The sequence below is a fragment of the Nyctereutes procyonoides genome, unplaced genomic scaffold, assembly GCF_905146905.1.
Source record: "Nyctereutes procyonoides isolate TBG_1078 unplaced genomic scaffold, NYPRO_anot_genome, whole genome shotgun sequence".
In the NCBI taxonomy this organism is placed as follows: domain Eukaryota; kingdom Metazoa; phylum Chordata; class Mammalia; order Carnivora; family Canidae; genus Nyctereutes; species Nyctereutes procyonoides.
In genome coordinates this window covers 28708836-28722047 of record NW_026575142.1, presented here as the reverse complement: position 1 = coordinate 28722047, position 13212 = coordinate 28708836, and the positions used below count along the sequence as shown (strand labels likewise).

The window sequence follows — 13212 nt, the reverse complement described above, 5'->3', positions numbered from 1 at the left end:
CCCCGCGGCCCTCCCGCCGCTGCCGGCGCCCCGGGACCCCGCGCCCCCGCCCCCGCCCGCGGCGCCCCGAGCCAGGCCGGACTCGCCCGGAGAAAGCGCCGGTTCCCGCGGGAGGAAGGAGCCTGCGGGCCCCGCGGCCGCCCCCGCCGCGCTCCGGAGGGACACGCAGCGGCCTCACCCCGGGACGCGGACACGCGGGGTCCCAGGAGGGTTTCTAGAGAAACTTAAAAGTAAGAATGAAAAAGGCGATTTCTGTGTCTATTTCACTATTAAAAACGCATCACTACAGCACGGCCCGCTGCTCGGCATTGCGCGCTCGGCCGTGCGGTCGGCGGGCGGGAGCGGCCCGGCCCGAGCCCCGCGCGGGAACCTGGCGGCGGCGCTGCGCCCTCCGTGCGGCCCGGGCCGAGCGGGCCCCAAGCTCCGCGGCCGCGGGGGCGCCCCTTCCCGTGGCTGTGCGACCCGCGCAGGCCTGGGCCGCAGTGGCCCGGACCCCCGCCCCCGGCCTCCGCGTGGGGCCCCGGCGCGGCGAGTGGGTCGCTGCGAAACCCGGGGCGCGCCCCCGAGCGACGGTTCCTGTTCCCGGGGGGGGGTCCGGGGGCCTCGGAGGAAGCTGCCCGGCCCCGGCCTCCGCGCGAAACCGAAACGCCCCCGAAGAAGTTTTGAAGCCTCAGTACGCGACGTGCCCCGGGAGGGGGGCTCCGCGGCTCCGGCCCGGGAAGCGAGGCCGCGGGACACCCGGCGGGAGACCCCGGCCCGCGCGCCCCGCCGCCCCCTCCGCGCTGCGCACCGGGAAGGGAGGCGCGTGGGGGGGGCGGGGGCCCGGGGTCGGGGGCTCGGCCTTGCCGCGGCGGGAGCCCAGCGCCTCGGGGAGGTGCAGTCCCTCCCGCGGGCCGGCGCGTGGGCCGCCAGCCCTCACGCCCAGGCCCGGCTCCCGCTGGCGCAGACGCCCCCACAGCGGCGAGCCCCAGGGCCCAAGGCGAAGTGAAATGGAGCCCTCGGGTGACGTCCTTGCGCGGCAGGAGCGGCTTCCCGGCCGGCCTGTCCCGTGGGACGTGAGGGGCGCTCGGGGCGGGGGCGCGAGCTGCCTCGGGCCGGAGCGCCGCACCCGAAGGAACCACGCCGGGGGCGGGGCCGCCGCGGCCGCCGGGCGCTGTCGCCCTCCGGGCTCAGGCGCAGCTCCTTGGACCCCAGTACTACCCCCGCCCCCCCCCCCCCCCGGCGGGGCCCAGCGCCCAGAGCGCCGCACCCGCCGGCCAGGAGCCGCCCCGCAAGGCGCCCGCGCGCCCAGACCCAAGACGGGCCCTTCCGGCGCGGAGCGCGGGGTGCGGGGCTCGGCAGCTGCCCCCGGGGGCGCGGGACCCACGGGGGGGGACGGGGACTGGGCCTCCCCTGCAGCCCCCGCGTCCTCCTGAGGGAAGTCCCGCGCGGGGTCCGGGCTCCACGGTGCAGCGCGTCGGTGGCCCCGCGGGCTCGGCCCGCAGCCGGGGGGCGGGGGGCGCGGGGGGGGGGCCGCACCCGCGAAGCCCGGGAGGCGTGGGGACCCCCGCCGAGCGTGCGGGAGCCCGTGCCCTGCGCCCCCGCCCCCCCGCTACCTAGCGCCACGGCCTCGGGCTGCGCGGCCTCCTGGGGGGGACCCGCAGGAGAGGCGGTTCTGGGTTCGACTGTCGGGGACCGAGTGGCTGCCTCGGGGCCTCAGCACCGGGCGACCGCCGGGCGCTCCGCAGACACCGGCCTCTCTGAAGACCTTTCTCTCTCTCGGCTTATTAGCGGGAGGCTTTGGTTGCGCTGGAAGTTGCGAAAAGAAAAGGAAATGGCAAGTCCCATCTTTTCGAGAAAGGCAGGAAATTGGATGCTTCGCTCACTATTTAATCCTTTCTGTGACCACCCGCGTTTGCCCCCCGAGATACCTGCGGAGAAACCCACCTGTTTAAAATGAGCTTCAGTCATCACGGAACCTGCCTTCTCTCTTTTCTCCCCATAAAAAAAAGGAGGGGGGGGGAGGGAAGCAAAGTAAAAAAGAACAACCTAAGAAGTCTTGTGGCAGTTCACCGGCGATTTCTAACTTTGCGTTTAAAAACAATACGTCTCTAAGTTTCAGCGACCCGCTGGCCCTCCGTAAGCGGCCAGGGCCGGCGAGGAAGACGGTGCCCACCCTGAGCCCCGCACGCCCCGCGGGCCCGAAGCTACGCAGGCGGGACCCCGACTGCCCAGGGCCCCGGGCTGAGCCGCGGCCGCAGCACCGCTTGCAACTTTGCTAAAGGTTGATGCTGCCTGGAATCCTAGAGGCCGTGGATTAACTCAATTGTTCTAGACCCAGAATCCGACAAATGAAATATTTTATGATTTATCTGAAAAACTTTAAAAACATGATGCTAAAAGTGTCAAGTGTACCTCATCAACAAAAAGCTGTAAGAAATGTCCCTACTGAGTTCTGCTGTGTGCCAAGACCACTGACCCAAAGCCCAGAGGGCACAAAATGCTTGGCCCTTCTTTCAAGACCCTTTACGACAGCAATAAGTAGAGGAATTGGAAAAATCAGAGATAATGTACAACACGCTTCAAATCCATGTTAACTTCCTGAGTCTTAAAAAGATACTCCCTAAACATTCTGCAAGATAAAAACTTGACAGGACTTCAGAGACTTTGCAAAAGTTCAAAAGCCATCTCTGGTCTTCTGAACCTCTCTTCGGAAAGCTGCACTTAGGAGCAAAGTTAACGGAAGAGTTAAGGTATTCTCAGTGGATTCTGATAAAGGCAGGTGGCCACCCTCGAAACTTCTGATGGAGGAAAAATGTACTGGGTTTTCTGGATAATTAGTTCAATTCTCCAGGTTCTTTTGCTAGAATAGATCTAGGCTGTCAGTTTGAAACTCAAATGAATAAATGACCTATCCTAAATCAATCTCCAGCTGTATTGTATATTGCTGTTTAGTCATCATTTTTTTCCTGACCCAGAAAAAAAAGACAAAATTCTGTTCATTTACATAGTTTATTGTTGTAAACATTAAAATTGTCTTTCTCAAAGAAAGAATTTATCAGAAAAAAAAATCAGCGTCTCTAACTGTCATACACCATAGAAAAAAAGGCAGTGACTCATATCATGTGCCATACTGGAAATATACAAAGAAAAATACTACAGAATATGGCAATATTAAAATTCTTACTCAAACATAAAATAATATATTAACTGACAATTTAGACATTAAAAAAAAACAAAAAAAATTCAAAGTGCTCAGTAATTTCCAGGGAGTTATGTATATTATAAGCACTCTGGAAACAGTCAAAAGCTGCTGCATGCAAGTTTTGTTTAGCTTTAGACAACAAAATAATCAAGATATAAACTTTCTTTTATCAACATCAACGGTACATACAACACTTACAAACAAGGAATGTTGGACGGTGTTACAAACACTATGTGTCCCTTTTGTCAGGATTTTCTGATGTGTAATACTTGTGCCCACCTATTTTACAATTGAGAAAATGTTTAAGCTCAGATAACTACCAATCTTTATAAAATCTAACAGACTACATAGTGTCTGAAATACTATTTATATAATATAGACATTACTGAAATAGCAAGTGCCTATAACATTTTCAACCTAGAATCAACATGCTTGTCCCTTTTTTGTGTAGTTCTTTTTTTCTTTTTTCTTTTTTTTTTTTGCAAACACACTTATCTTTTAGAATTTGTAATATGTATTCATAAATAGGCACAAAATAATTTAAAAAGCCAAACTGCATTGGGTAAATTTACAAGCCTTTCCCTTCTTCAACTCATGCCACCCACGCAACATTTAGTTTTACTATATATTACAGCTTTCTTTACAGCAGAAAACTTTGAAGTCTTTTAAAGGGCAATACTTGTGGGTCCCCAAACAATGTGTGAGTGTGTGTGTGTGTGTGTGTGTGTTACATTTGTCTTAACTGCAACAACCAAACATGGCCAAACATTTCCCATCATACATTAGGAATCTTTCTTCTGAACAATAAACTGATTTTTAAACTGATAATAAAAAGTTTATACCACTGCACTGTGTGTAGTCCGTGTTCTAAATCCAGGATGCCCCGGAGCCAAATGCCCTTTCAGGTTCTGCCTGCAGGTTAGGAAATAGCAACAGTTTTTGTTGTTTTGTTTTGTTTTGTTTTTTTCTTTAGGGATCAGGGGACTGGGGTTTTATGGATGGGGTGGGGGCCGGCTAGAGCTGAGGCAGCTCAAGGGGATATCTCTGCCTTGTGACTTGCCCCTCTGGATAGTTTTAGATTTCTTTGCAGTTCCTCTGAAGTGCACGGGAGGAGGTCTTAGAAAGGTAAAGTGTCCAGGAAAAGTTTGTCAATTATTGCTGGCGGTGGTACCAAGTCTTCTAGTTTCAGGTAGAAAATGCGCTGTAGCCCCTGTGTGCAAAGAGTACGGAGTTCTGGGAGCTTCCCCAACAGTTTGGACAAATAGTTGGGGCGGTTCAACCCCCCATTATTGAAAGTCACATGATCTTTGAGACAATTTACAATCTTGTTTTGCAGTTCTTCCACTCTCTTGGGTTCCTTGAGCCCGTGTCTCTCTGCAGGAAACACAATCAGAAACAAAAGAGGAACACACAAAGCAGTTAGCTAGCTGGCAGGACCAGGGAGGATCAGTGGCAAGGGAAAACCGGGACAAATCCTGCTGGGCAGTTTTGGAGAAATGCCCTGCACTTGAGGTACTGACCTGTGACCATAGCCAGGGCAGCAATGCAGGAGAAGGCAGAAATGTCGATGTTCATATTCTGCAAGTTGGAGGAGAATTCAACAATGGAATCAATCCATTCCCCAAAGCCACGAACGCATTGCAACCTGTGCAAGACCACCCCATTGCAAAAGATGAGTTTACCCTCCACTGGGTTGGACCTGCAATTAATACCAAAGAGAGAGAGGGGAGAAAAAGAGAGAGAGAAAAGCTAAACAACTAATTACTTGAAGAGCAATAAATGAGGGATTTAAGAGGTACCTAATTACGGAAGAGTTAATAAAATGTAGACCAGTAGACCTTGAAAGGGCTTAATTTCATAACAATGAAGAACGCCCCCTATCCCACTTCCATTCCATTCATCCAAGCCTTCTGGGCTCGCTCCTTCCCTTCTCTTCCTTTTGTCTACTATCTTTTCCTTCTTCTTTCCCTCTTTCATTTTCCTATTCTGTCCTTTTTTCTTTCCCCCTTTTATTTCCCCTTTCTTCTTTCTTCTCCTTCTTGATCCCCCTCTTCCTCCTTTCCCCCAGCCTCCCTGGATTGCCTCCTCCATTACCTGTACGCTAATCGAAGCACAAACAGTTCTAAGAAAGCTGATTCAAAAAGCAAGTCTTGGTCGGCTTTGGGCAGGTCAGCGAAGCCCGGGATCTTCTCAGCCCAGCCCCTGATGATCTCCATGGAGCCAGTCAGGAGATCATAGAACTGCTGGATATGCTGGGTGTCATCTCCACTCATCTGATAGTCAGGGTTCGCCTGGAACTGGAATTTCATTTTAAAAAGCACTTAATGAGGTTCTCTAAAATATATAACCCGTGAAATTGCTAACCCCGCTTCTAGTAGGGGAGCCAGGTTTTTATAACAATTAAACCTCTCTCTGACCAGTAAGGAAATTAGATGTTCCGGGGCAATTAATTCAATTAGGGATGGTGCTATGAGGTCGCTGCTTTAAATATGTAAATTACCATTTCCATACAGACTAAATACAGTGCCATCCAGCCCTGGGAAACGTTCACTCTTATCTCCACAAAACAATTGACACGTTAGTATTCATGCCAGTCCCAGAGTGGGTCTCGAGCAGAGACGCCCTTTGCAAATCTTAATAAAATTGCAGTGGCTTCTAGGTTTGCCCGACACACTTCCTCCAATTAAAGCCCACACATTTCTCACAGCTGGGGTAAAAAAGGAACCTGACCACTTGATTCCCCATGCCACAGCCATTCCTCATACCTTTCTTTTTCCCTTCCCCGACCCCTAAGCAGGCATCCCCCCCGCCCAGACAGTGCCACAGAGGATGAGGATTAAAGCATCTCTATGGAAGGCTGGGGATAAAATGCAAGTGGGGAGCATTTTTGCACAGCCTCTGGTTTGGGCATGAGAGGCACTAGTGCATGAGTATATGTGTGCACGATGGCAGTGAGAAGGAGGGCTCCCAGAGAGGTGATCACTGTGGCCTGTCCGCCCTTCCTCTGTCTGCCCCGGTGTCTACACTCCCAGCAACATGGTTTGTTTGTCGCTCTGTCTCCTGCGGCTCTGCCCAGAGATGTAAAGCCACAGCCTTGCTTGAGTCTGGGGGTTAGTGAAGGGTGTGGGAAGGGGTCCTGCCCGTCTGTGGGTTTGTCCACATGCTACCCCCGCCAGCTTCTTACCCTGGAATAGTCCAGGCTGGTCATAGCCGGGTTGGAGTCGACATGGGCCCTGACGAGGGCACTGATCAGACTCACCGGGGGCGAGGGGGGAGAGGGCTCCTGTGGGCTCTTCGGTTTCGAGGGCAAACGACCTCTCCGGCCTTTTAAACTGTCCGTGCGAACCACTGCAAAGGAATAAATAGGTTAGCGTCGCTCCCCCTAGCGGGACCCAGCTGCCGCCTCGGCCCCTCCCAGGGGTAAGGCCGCAGCCCCGGGCACCCAGCCGGCGCGCAGGGTCCCACTGCTTGTAAAGCCTTTACTGACGACAAGCATTAATAAAAAGAAAGAAAGAAAGAAAAGAAAAGAAAAAAGAAAAAAAATGTGGGGTTGTTTCATGTCTTCTTCCAGATGGGTCATATAGTTGACGGCGAGAAGGGCCTGGCTGCTTTCCCCAGGGCAGGATGCGCAAGCAGGCGGCTGCCGGGCAGGGAGGCTGGGCGCGGAAGGGGGGCACCCGAGGATAACCCCGCCGGCCCCCAGCTCTGGGAGTCGGAAAATGGGACTGGGCTAGGAGCAGGGGGCTCCCGCGAAGTGGGCTGCTCGGCCCGACCTACCTTCTTTGACCATCCCAACAGCCAGGCACTTCTGAAACCGGCAGTACTGACAGCGATTCCGGCGCCGCTTGTCCACTGGGCAGTTTTTATTTGCTAAACACACGTATTTTGCGTTTTTTTGTACCGTGCGCTGCAAAAGGAGACAACATAGACCGATTTTTTTCTTCTGAAAATCCAACAACCCAGGGAGGGAATCCAGGAACAATTTTTGAACGGCTGCGATCTACACTCCCTCCCCACAAACAAACACATACACACAACTCCTTTTAATTTTTTTTCCTTTTCCTTTTCCTTTTCTTTCTTTTCGTTTTCCTCCCCCAGGGCATTTAACAGGAGAAAATTGATAGCGTTAACATTTGAGCTAACCTTGCCGCTCCTTGCTGTGTTTTATATGCCAAGAGAAGGAGAAGGAGACGCTCAGTAAATACAAATCCGTGGGCATTCATATTATTTACATTCCTTGGAGACCTTCTCTATTTAAAATGATAAGATTATTCAATCAGGATGGCGAAATAAAGAGATCACTTAATTTGACCATAGGGAATTCTGTTCCACTTGGTTAGCTCAGACACGGTTCTCTGTCCTAACCAATTTCAATCTGAACAGAGAAGACAGCTCCCAGCACATGCAAATGACCCTCTTCCTACTCTGGCTCCTGCAACTCGGGGCTGGGGCCTGCCGGGGTCGGCCGCGCGCAGGGGCGACGCGACCCCAGGTCTCCGGGTCTCGCTCCTTCCCTTCCTCCGGTACCCAGAGGCCTCCGCCCCGGGCGGTGGGCGCCCGCAGGGCAGCCTGGGCGGACCCGGCCGCTGGTGGAGCCGGGGCTGGGCTGCCGGCACCCGGCGGAGCGCGCGCTCCCAGGCTCCCGGCACTAGGGGCCCCTACCTGCCTCCCCCGCCCCCGTCCTCGCTCACCTTAAAGAAACCTTTGCAGCCCTCACAGGTGCGCACGCCGTAGTGCTGGCAGGCCGCGTTGTCGCCGCACACGGCGCAGAGCCCCTCATTGGAGGGGGAGCCCCGCGACGGCGGCGAGGGCACCTGCGTGTCCAGCAGCTGCGACGCGTGGCCGATCTGCAGGCCGGGGAAGCCCATGGACGCGGGCTTCCGGATGGGGTTGGGCACCGCGAAGGTCTGCCCGTCCACCACGTGGTGGCTGCCCGCCTGCTCCGGGTTCATGGGGACGTGCAGGGGCCCGTCGAAGCGCATCTGGCAGCTAGACACAGGGGTGCCCGGGGGCGATTGCTTAAATGAGAAGAGGGAGAGGCGGGAGACGGGCGTTTTCCTCTGCTCGATCATGTGCGTGGTGGCCACGTAGTTCTGATGGAAGTTGTGGAGAGAGCCTGGGTCGTCCCACATGGGGCTGTGCTGCACTTGGAAGCCCGGGGTGGTGGGCGTCGGGGGCGAGGAGGGCTTGTAGTAAACCGACCCGGAGTGCGGCATCATCTCCTCGGACTGGGGGGGCAGGTGGCTGTGTTGCTGGTAGTTGTGCATCTGAATGTCTTCTACCTTAATGGAGGACTGCTGTCCGGACAGGGGCATTTGGTACAAGCAAGGTGGCTTGACGTCGTAGCCTGTGCTGTAGTTGTCCATAAAGGTACTGAAGCTGGGGAGAGAAGTGGTGGCAGTGATTTCAGTGTTGGTGAGGTCCATGCTAAACTTGACAAACTCTGGAGTTAAGAAATCGGAGCTGTATTCTCCCGAAGAGTGGTAACTGTAGCTCTGAGACGCGGGGCTGGCTCCTTGAGGCGAGGACCCATACTGCGCCTGAACACAAGGCATGGCTGGAAATGAAACAGGGTGATACACACTCAGCCTGGTCAACCGAACACTTTCTCCCGGGCTCGGGTACACCTGGAGCTACACCGGCAGCCCGCGGCGGTCAGGGAGCCTGGGGCCGGGAGAGGAAGGGTGCAGAGCACGAGTGCTGCGGAGCAAGACACTGCGGCCCTGGGGACGCTGGCCCCGGGAGGCTGGCCCGGGGAGGCTGACCCGGGGAGGCTGGCCCCGGGAGGCTGGCCAGGGAGGCTGGCCCCGGGAGGCTGCTCCCCCCCCCCCAAGAGCCAGAGCCAGAAGGCCATGGACGGAGGGTCTCTGTTCCCGGGTATTTCAGACGCCTCCCCTTCACCCCCTCACACGGATGGTCCCGCTCAGAGGAGCCTTTCCTCTGAAGCTCGGGTGCAGCAAGCTCATTCTAGAAATGAGGTTGAATTGCACAATGAGAATGTTGTTCCCCAAAGACGTTGGCCCGGGGAAAACCTTAAGTTACAGAGTTTGCTGAGGAAGATCGCATTGCCCTGTGTCTTGACGTTCAGGGAACTCGGAGGAGGAAAAGAAAGAAATGAAGTTGCACTAACCTTCAGCCGAATTATAGGCGTTTTCGAGGAAATTAAAGGTGGACAGTGTCGTAATTCAACGAAGGACAAAGTTTCCAAGATTTTTAGAAAAGCAATGGGGAGTCCAGCCTGTCGGATCTCCTCCCTGAAATACAGACACAGGAAGGTTCAGGGTGACTTTCCCCGACAGATTCAGCCGGGCATCTGTAGAGTCCCCAGGCAAGCCCTTCCCTGCCCTCCTTGATTGTTTCCTTGGAAATTGCTGTGTAGCCTTTACCAAACTCAGCAGTTACAAGGAGTGTGTGAGAGAGGACCGTCAAGAACCCGGAATGCCCCCCGTTGCACTGTGTAAATCCTTGCAGACAGAGGGTTCTGAAGGAGTACTTATTTATGACTTATGATGTAATAAACTGGACCCTTTGCTAAGACCGGGGGCGGGGGGCTGGGGTGGGGGTGGAGATAGGGCTGGGGGCAGTGTCATTTCCATTTGAGTTTCATTCAGACTCAAACAAGAATAAACTAGAATCTAATAAAATATAGCATTGGAATCTTAAATTTCTCTGTGGTGAAGCTAGCTTTTCTTTGGGGAGGGGTAAAGAAAGTAGAAGTCAAAAGCGTAATATGAAAACCCCATCTCTCCCTCCCCCCCCCCCCCACCGACGCGTTACAGAATGTTAGCAAGGCCTGGGCAGCCCCGGAGGCAATCTGAGTGGAAGCATCTGGATTTCCTAAGTGGTTTTGACAGAACACTGGGATTGAGGATACAGGTGAATTGCTATTCACTTCTCCAGGGAAACTTGCCTTTCAACATCTTTGATGGTCAAGGGGTGGGAAAGGGAGACCCTACTTTTCCAGGAGCGCCTTAGGTCGGTTGCAGAGGCAGAGAAGCCCTGCTCTCCGGCACTGGCCCCAAGGTTGGAGGCGCTTCCCGACACAGGAAGCCGAGCGAGCACCTGGCCTATCCCGCCTGCCACAGTCTGCCTACTTGCCAGAGCCGGGCATTCCTGCGCCCTGGGAATTTTCAGATGTTTCCACTTGGAAGACATTCTAGAGCACAGACAATCTCGTTACTAATGAAAAAGAAAGCCAGACCTCCCCCCCCCCCGTCTGTTCCCCGCCCCGTCCCCCATCCTCTTGCTTCCCGGGGAGGAAGCTAATCAGAAAAAGTAGAGGGAGAGGGCACCCAGGACGACCACAGCCCCCAGGAGGTTCGCCCGTGCTGGACCTCGGCCTCCGGGCAACTTGGCGGCTTCAGGCTTCAGGGCTGCTCTACTCTGTCTCGCTCTCTCTCTGTCTCTGTCTCTGTGTCTCTGTCTCTGACGTACGCACATACCCGAGCCCGGCATGTGTCAAAACCAGAAATTTCAGGCAACTTAGTAACAGGACGCTCCGGCAACAGCAGCGCCGCCCCTCATTCAGCGGTGCCCGGGAAACCCTGGCACGGCGGCCGGCCTCCGGGACACAGTCCCCGGGAGCAACACGTAAACGGGGGAACCTCCTCCCCGGCCCCGTGTGGGCCGCGCCCGCGCCCGCGCCCCCCCCAGACACGCGGGACGCGGCGTCTCCCTGCCCCGTGCTCGCAATCCAGTCCGCCCTCAGAGGAAACTTGGGGCTCGGATCCCGCGCGCGGGTCGGCGGCGCCCCCCACTCGCGTCCACCCGCCGCGGGGAGCCCGGGGAGCCCGCGGCCCGGGGCCAGGGCGGCGGCGCCCGGACCCACGACCGCGCGCCCCGCGCCCCGCGCCCCGCGCCCGCCGCCGGAGCGCCCGCGCCACACACGTGGGGGCGAGAGCCGAGCGCGCAGCCGAGGCAGGAAGGGCCGGGCCGGCGCGCCGCACCTACTCACTCAGGACTTCTCCGCGCCTCTCTTCATTCATCCAACTCCGCCCGGGAGGCGCTCGGGCCGGGGCCGGGGCCGGGCCGGGGCGGGCGGGCGGGCGGCAGCGCGGCGGTCCCCAGCGGCGGGCAGCGGCGAGCGGGACGGCGGAGCGAGCGCGGCCGCCGGCGGACTGGCCCTGGCCGCCAATGTGCCTTTGTTTATGTGGCTCGCGCCGCCGCTGCCAACATGCACCTAAAGTCCCCGCGCGTCAGCGCGCGTCAGCCGCCCGCCGCCCAATCGCCGCGCCGCCGCGCTCCCCGGACTCCTGGCCGCCGCTCGCTTTGGTATATTTCCGACCTGACGTCACGAGCAGGGCAGATTTTAAGGTGGGAACCGTTCTGGGTTCACCTTGGTCGCCAGCTTGGGGTTTTTTTTTTTTTCTCTCTCTCTCTTTCTTTCTTTCTTTCTTTCTTTCTCTCTCTTTTTTTTTTTTTCCGAAAGAGGTGCGACCTCTGCCCTCGGGCCCGGGCGGCCGCGACTTGTCACCTCGCCTTCCCCCACCCGGCCGCCCGAACGCGGGGGAGGGAGCAACAAAAGCCCGCGCGGCAGGGGCCGCAGCCGGGGGCCAGGTGGGCAGCACCTGGACGGGCGAGGGGCCGGACGTGCCCGGCGGTGTCCTAACCTCACCCTCCCGCAAGTGTCAGCCCCATTGGCGGGAGCGCGGACCGATGCCCCACGACCCGAGGAGCTCCAGGGCTCAGGCGGCCAGGCCGGGATCTCCCTAGCCCGACGCCCCGACGCGGAACCCCTTTCCTGCCCCTGCCGCGCGCGGCCTCCGGCTTGGCCTTGGCACCTCCCGGCGTGTGTCCCCTCCCGCTGCCTCCCTCACGCACACGCACACGCACAGCCCCAGGTGGAAGGGGCGTAGGGCCCATCTGCAAGGCTCCCTTCTTCCCTTGCAGCGCCCACGTGCAGGAGAGGACGCGGTGCGTGGAAGGGGGCAGGGGGCAGGGAACCGGCAGCCTGTCGGGGCTCCCAAAAGTCAGAGCGCGCCGCCGCCCACGCTCCGGTCGCAGACGATACGGCCAGGCAGCGGGCAACAGGTGCGCCTTCCGCAGAAAGGTGCTCCAACCTCGCCGCGGGGCAACCCTCAGTCCCTGGGGCTCTCGGCGCCCGCCAACACTACCCTAACACGGGTTAGAGAAGGAACAGCCCTCCTCCGAAGCACAAGCGCTTTCGAGGCCTCAGAGCCAAGAGGGAGACACAAAACGTGGGCAGAAGGCGCAGGGGGGGTCGCTGCACGAGCGTAAAGTTGTGTGCCAGCTCCCAGGAGAGGGACCCGGCGCACCGCGGGAGCGCCCGCCAGGCTGAGCGCGCGCCGCCTGGCCCGAGGGCGACCCCCCCCCGCGCTGCCCCGGCCCCCGCACGGCGGGCCTCCCAGACCCCGTCCCGAGGCGCGGGCGGAGGCGGGGGGGGGGCTTCCAGGCCGCGGGGACCCCTGGGCGACTCCCGCCCCCAATCCTGCCGCTCCCGGGATGGGCCAGGGGCGCCGGGCGCCCGCCGCCCTCCGGCCCGCTCGGCTCCGCTGGGCGCTCCAGCTCCGCCCGGCGCCCGGCGCTGCTGTCCCGCCTGCGGGGCCCGGGCTCCTCCGCGCCGCAGCCTCCGGGGACTGCGCGGCCACCTTAAGTTTCCCCCAGATGTGGCGCCTGCCGCCGCCGCCTCCGCGGCTCGGCGGTGCCCCAGCGGCCCGAGTGCAAATAAAACCAGGAAGTGTGTGTGCGAGTGTGTGTGTGCGCGTGTGTGCGCGTGTGCGCGGGGGGGGGGCTGCGCGAGTGAGGGTGTGAGTAGGGGGAGCGGGGGGGGCGAGGAATAGCCTATTAGCAGGGGCCCGGTAGCGTCAGCGCCCCGTGGGCAGGAGCGATGCCGCGCGAACGAAAGGGAAAAAGTGAGAGTTTGGAGACCGGGGAGAAGGGAAGGGGTGGGGGTGGCGGTGACGCAGGGGCGCAGGCATTGACGCACCCGCGGGGCTCGGCCCAAAATAGCAGCGGCTGCAGGCGGCGGCCGCCCGGCTGCCTTCCCTTCCGCGAGGGAGCGGGCGCTG

The 13212-nt window shown here is 58.3% G+C and overlaps 1 protein-coding gene across 6 annotated transcripts; it reads right to left on the bottom strand.

Moving 5' to 3' along the window:
* Positions 1-3003: 3003 nt before the first annotated feature.
* On the bottom strand, positions 3004-11205 carry NR4A2 (nuclear receptor subfamily 4 group A member 2). Of its 6 annotated transcripts, none has more exons than XM_055308582.1 (8): positions 11135-11205; positions 9315-9438; positions 7876-8741; positions 6962-7091; positions 6369-6532; positions 5279-5481; positions 4705-4883; positions 3004-4558 (listed from the first exon to the last, which is right to left on the bottom strand). In XM_055308582.1, the coding sequence occupies exons 3-8, from the start codon at positions 8737-8739 to the stop codon at positions 4302-4304; spliced, it is 1797 nt and encodes a 598-aa protein (XP_055164557.1). In that variant the 5' UTR covers positions 8740-8741; positions 9315-9438; positions 11135-11205; the 3' UTR covers positions 3004-4301. The 6 variants fall into 6 exon arrangements, 5 of the variants coding, with proteins under 5 accessions (XP_055164557.1, XP_055164555.1, XP_055164556.1 ...); XM_055308580.1 differs by having other exon boundaries at positions 11139-11205; XM_055308581.1 differs by having other exon boundaries at positions 11131-11191.
* Positions 11206-13212: the final 2007 nt, after the last annotated feature.